The sequence below is a fragment of the chloroplast genome of Carica papaya, assembly GCF_054855325.1.
Source record: "Carica papaya chloroplast, complete genome".
In the NCBI taxonomy this organism is placed as follows: domain Eukaryota; kingdom Viridiplantae; phylum Streptophyta; class Magnoliopsida; order Brassicales; family Caricaceae; genus Carica; species Carica papaya.
The window spans coordinates 82,501-87,500 of NC_010323.1; the positions used below are offsets into that span (position 1 = coordinate 82,501).

The window sequence follows — 5,000 nt, forward strand, 5'->3', positions numbered from 1 at the left end:
TTCAATTTCAAACTTATGGATTTCAATTTCAAACTTATTTTTTGGTAAATTCATTTCAAACTTTTCTATTTCTTTTCTAGAATGCTTAATATCTGTTTTACATCTTCTGTGCGAAAATGTTCAATTTTCATAAGGTCTTCTTGACTGTTATTTAAAAGGTCCAATAATGTATGTATATTGGACTTTTTGAGACAATTATAGATTCTGGGAGGCAATTCTAATTGGTCAATAAAAATATATTGAAATGCTATTTCTGTTTTCTTTTTTCTTAGTTTAGCCAATCTATCATGAAAAGGAAAAAAGGGTAAAGTAACCTTGTGTTGATTGTTCTCTAAATAGAACTTTTCTTCTTCCGCATGTAGAAAAGGAATAAATAAATTAATCAAATTTCGGGAGGCTTCGTGAAGTGCTTCTTTAGGAGTTAAACTTCCATTTGTCCAGATTTCTAGAAAAAGTATCTCTTGTTTTTCATTCCCAGTCCCATAAGAATGAATACTATGATTCGCATTTTGAACAGGCATGAATACAGCATCGATAGGATAACTTCCGTCTTGAAAGTTATTTGGCGTTTTTATACCATATCCTCGATTTCTCTCGATTTGTAATCCAATACGCAAATCAATTGGCTCCGTTAGGCTAGCTATATGCTGTGTATTATCAACGATTTCCACAGAGGGCGGTAAAACGATGTCTTGAGCAGTTACATATCCGGGACCTTTGACACAAATAAAGGCGTCGCGAGTTCCATACAGATTACTTCTTAATACAATCTCTTTCAAATTCATTAAAATTTCATGTACTGATTCTTGAATACCTACTATGGTAGAATATTCATGTGGTATTTTCTCAGATTTTGCACGTGTAATACATGTTCCTTCTATTTCTCCAAGCAAAGCTCTTCGCATCGCAATGCCTATTGTGTCGGCTTGACCTTTCATAAGTGGAGACAGAATAAAACGTCCATAATAAAGACGCTTACTGTCTGTTCTTGATTCAACACACTTCCACTGTAGTGTCCGAGTAGATACTTTTACTTTCTCTCGAACCATAATAATATTATTTGATCAGATCATTGAATCATTTATTTCTCTTGAAATCTTTTCAGTCTTTATTTCTATTTCTACACACGTCTTTTTTTAGGAGGTCTACACCCATTATGTGGCATAGGGGTTACATCCCGTACGAAACTTAATAGTATACCACTTCTACGAATAGCTCGTAATGCCGCATCTCTTCCGAGCCCAGGGCCTTTTATCATAACTTCGGCTCGTTGCATACCTTGATCCACTACTGCTCGAATAGCATTTCCCGCTGCGGTTTGAGCAGCAAAAGGCGTCCCTCTTCTTGTACCCCGGAATCCACAAGTCCCGGCAGAGGACCAAGAAATCACCCGACCCCGTACATCTGTAACAGTCACAATGGTATTGTTGAAACTTGCTTGAACATGAATAACTCCCTTTGGTATTCTACGTGCATTTTTACGTGAACCACTGCGTACATTCTTACGCGAACCAACTCTTGGTATAGGCTTTGCCATATTTTATCATTTCATAAAGATAAGTCAGAGATATATGGATATATCCATTTCATGTCAAAACAGATTCTTTTTTATTTGTTTATTGGTTCTTTTATGGAAGTCCCTTTTAGTTTTAGAAAAATTATCCTTGTCTTTGTTTATGTCTCGGGTTGGAACAAATTACTATAATTCGTCCCCTCCTACGGATTAGTCGACACTTTTCACAAATTTTACGAACAGAAGCTCTTATTTTCATAGTTGTTATTCCTTAACTTAATTCCGAATTTCCTTATTGGAAGAAAATAAGTTTCTTGAAGTTTTTGAACCTTGAATTGTATCCGCATGAAAAGAATGTTGAAAAACCCATCTAATCATTTGAATCCTTGTTGTGGAGTTGATAAATTAGATGGCCCCTGGTTGAATCATAAGGACTTACCTCAATTTGGATTTCCCTAGTATACGTATAAAACTCTGTTGGATCCTTCCTGAAACATAACCTAGAATCAGATCTTTATTATCTAAACCAACCCGGAGCATGCCATTTTGAAATGGTTCAGTAATTAACCCTTCATGAATTCCTTATTTTTTTTTCATTCCAGGTAAAACCCCTTAAAGTATCAACTAATGTCGGAGGAGTGATATTAGGCAACCCTTCTTTTTTTCTACAAATGGGAAGTCCGGATACAATTCGGATATCAGAAAGATTACCATATAAAACACAAAATCTCTCCGCCGATTCCTTCTCGTCGAGCCTCTCGGTCTGTCATTATACCTCGAGAAGTAGAAAGGATTACAATCCCCATCCCACCTAAAATTCTCGGAATTTGTTGATAGTTAGAATAGATTCGTAGACCAGGGCGACTGATCCGTTTTAAATTTAAAATAGTTCTATATGGTTCTTTCCTATTTCGTCTATGTCGTAGGGTTAAAACCAAAAAATATTTGTTGTTTTCCCGATGTTTCCTTACGTTTTCGATAAAACCTTCTCTTAAAAGTATTTTAACAATGTTTTCGGTGATGTTAGTAGATGCTATCCGAACCGTTCCCTTTCTATTCATGTCAGCATTTCGTATAGAGGTTATTATATCAGCAATAGTGTCCCTACCCATGATAAACTAAAATTATTGTTGCCCCCGAATTTTGATATAATCAACATGTTCTTTTTCTTTCTATTCTTTTTCTTTATATATTTATATAATTTATATATATATATATGAATTATATTAAATATATATTATATTAATATATGAATGAATAAAATTAATATATTGAATATTATATTAATATTAATAAGGGTATATGCGTGAGACATAATCTACTAATTAATCTATTTGATTTAAAGACTGACTATAACTATATTCAGGTCTCATCTTATAATACCTCAGGAGCTAATGAAACTATTTTAGTGAAATTTAACTGTCTCAATTCCCGGGGGATCGCACCAAAAATTCGAGTTCCTTTTGGATTTCCTTCTTGATCAATGACAACTGCGGCATTGTCATCATAGCGTATTATCATCCCATTGTTACGTTTGAGTTCTTTACAAGTACGTACAATTACGGCTCTGATCACTTCGGATCTTTCTAGAGGCGTATTTGGTACTGCTTCCTTGATCACAGCAACAATAACGTCACCAATATGAGCATATCGGCGATTACTAGCTCCTATGATTCGGATACACATCAATTCTCGGGCCCCGCTGTTGTCTGCTACATTCAAATGGGTCTGAGGTTGAATCATATCATTTTTAAAAATCTGTTCTTTAAATGCAAAGGACGAAGTAAAAAAAAAAAAGAAATATTGTTTGTCAAAAAAAAGAAAACTGCAATTTTTTTATCTCTAAGACTTCTTTCTTTTGTGATTCCACATTTCTATCCCGAAATAATGAATTGAGTTTTTATAGGCATTTTGGACGCCGCTATTGAAATAGCCCTTCTAGCTATATTTTCGGCTACTCCGCTCATTTCATAAAGTATTCTACCCGGTTTAACGACAGCTACCCAATATTCGGGAGATCCTTTCCCCGAACCCATACGTGTTTCCGTCGGTCTTAGCGTAACTGGTTTGTCTGGAAATATGCGTACCCATATTTTTCCACCACGGCGTATATTTCGTGTCATTGCTCGTCGCCCTGCTTCGATTTGCCTAGATGTGATCCAAGTGGGTTCAAGTGCTTGCAGAGCATATCGGCCGAAACAAATACGATTACCTCGATAAGATATTCCTTTCAGTCTTCCTCTATGTTGTTTACGGAATCTGGTTCTTTTTGGGTTATAGTTGATGGTTGTTTCGAAATTCCATCTCTACTACAGAACTGGACGTGAGAGTTTCTTCTCATCCAGCTCCTCGCGAATGAAAGGACTAAAAAAGATTGTATTAAGATATACATGTAGTTTATGAATAATAGACTTCATCATGTGATTCTTTGAGATTTTATCTAATCTATTCTAAATTTGTATATCTTTTTTGGAAATAGAATTCATTTTTTAATTCTATTTATGGATAATGTAATGTCGTTTTTGTTGGAGTTATAATGTTATAACGAATCGTTATTTTGTTTGCCTTTTTTTATTTTATCATATTGAATCGACCAAAATTGATCAATTCAATAAAATAAACTTTTCGCGGGCGAATATTTACTCTTTCAATATCTATTTCGGTTTTAGGGCTAGCCCATGACCTCTCAGAATCAGAATAAGAATAGATAAATTGGTTTCTGGTTTGTTCCGCCATCCCACCCAATGAATCATTAGGATTCATTTTCAATAGAATCTTATGCATTCATGGGTTCCGTCGTTCCCATCGCTTCTTGATTAATGTTTAGGTCTGAATTCTACAATGGAGCCCCTAATGAAATTTCTTAATTTGTTCTTGAGTCAATCTTCTCAGTTTTTATTGGCTCAAGGCTCTTCATTTTTTTTTTATAGTTCTATGAACAGATTTATATAATTATGCATGAATCTGTATTGATGCTTTATTACATTGCCCTTTAGGAGATGATCTCATAGACCTTACATATCGGAATCATATATCATTGATATTTGTTTTTTTCTCTTTCTCTCATACTTCCATTTATCTGCATACTTTTCGATTTTGCTTCACAACTTATAATTAGATTTCTTTTTCTTTTTTTTTTTTATGGAAAAAAAATTCAGTTGCTACAATGATATGACCAATATATCATATCTTGACTGATTCTTTGGATCCAGATAATGCGAAGCAATGAGTTGGTTATTCGTGCTTGCTATAGCTATTAGTTCCTAATATAATTATAGGTCAGTTCATTTTTTTGAATTCTAATGCTAAAAATAAAAAAAAAACCAACGAGTCGCACACTAAGCATAGCAATTATATCAAAGGATCAATGGAATTTTTATTCAACCTTATAGAATTGTAGAATTGATCATTTTTTTTGATTGAACATAAAAAAAGAATGAAATAATTTGTCTTTTTTTTTATCACTGGATAGAACGTAAAGACAAGT

General features: G+C 34.0%; 6 protein-coding genes and 1 pseudogene across 6 annotated transcripts, besides 1 other annotated feature; all 7 read right to left on the minus strand. All coding sequences in view use genetic code 11, as the record gives it.

The window, feature by feature from the left end:
* Nucleotides 1-5,000: part of a sequence feature (large single copy (LSC) region) that runs on past both edges of the window.
* On the minus strand, nucleotides 66-1,049 carry rpoA (RNA polymerase alpha subunit). The gene has a single exon. The coding sequence runs from the start codon at nucleotides 1,047-1,049 to the stop codon at nucleotides 66-68; it is 984 nt and encodes a 327-aa protein (YP_001671715.1).
* On the minus strand, nucleotides 1,121-1,537 carry rps11 (ribosomal protein S11). Its single transcript has one exon. It carries the CDS (start codon nucleotides 1,535-1,537, stop codon nucleotides 1,121-1,123), a length of 417 nt encoding a protein of 138 aa, YP_001671716.1.
* rpl36 (ribosomal protein L36) lies at nucleotides 1,659-1,772 on the minus strand. Its single transcript has one exon. The coding sequence runs from the start codon at nucleotides 1,770-1,772 to the stop codon at nucleotides 1,659-1,661; it is 114 nt and encodes a 37-aa protein (YP_001671717.1).
* infA lies at nucleotides 1,884-2,110 on the minus strand (annotated as a pseudogene).
* rps8 (ribosomal protein S8) lies at nucleotides 2,221-2,625 on the minus strand. The gene has a single exon. The coding sequence runs from the start codon at nucleotides 2,623-2,625 to the stop codon at nucleotides 2,221-2,223; it is 405 nt and encodes a 134-aa protein (YP_001671718.1).
* Nucleotides 2,888-3,256, minus strand: rpl14 (ribosomal protein L14). The gene has a single exon. The coding sequence runs from the start codon at nucleotides 3,254-3,256 to the stop codon at nucleotides 2,888-2,890; it is 369 nt and encodes a 122-aa protein (YP_001671719.1).
* On the minus strand, nucleotides 3,388-4,859 carry rpl16 (ribosomal protein L16). Its single transcript has 2 exons — nucleotides 4,851-4,859; nucleotides 3,388-3,786 (listed from the first exon to the last, which is right to left on the minus strand). The coding sequence occupies exons 1-2, from the start codon at nucleotides 4,857-4,859 to the stop codon at nucleotides 3,388-3,390; spliced, it is 408 nt and encodes a 135-aa protein (YP_001671720.1).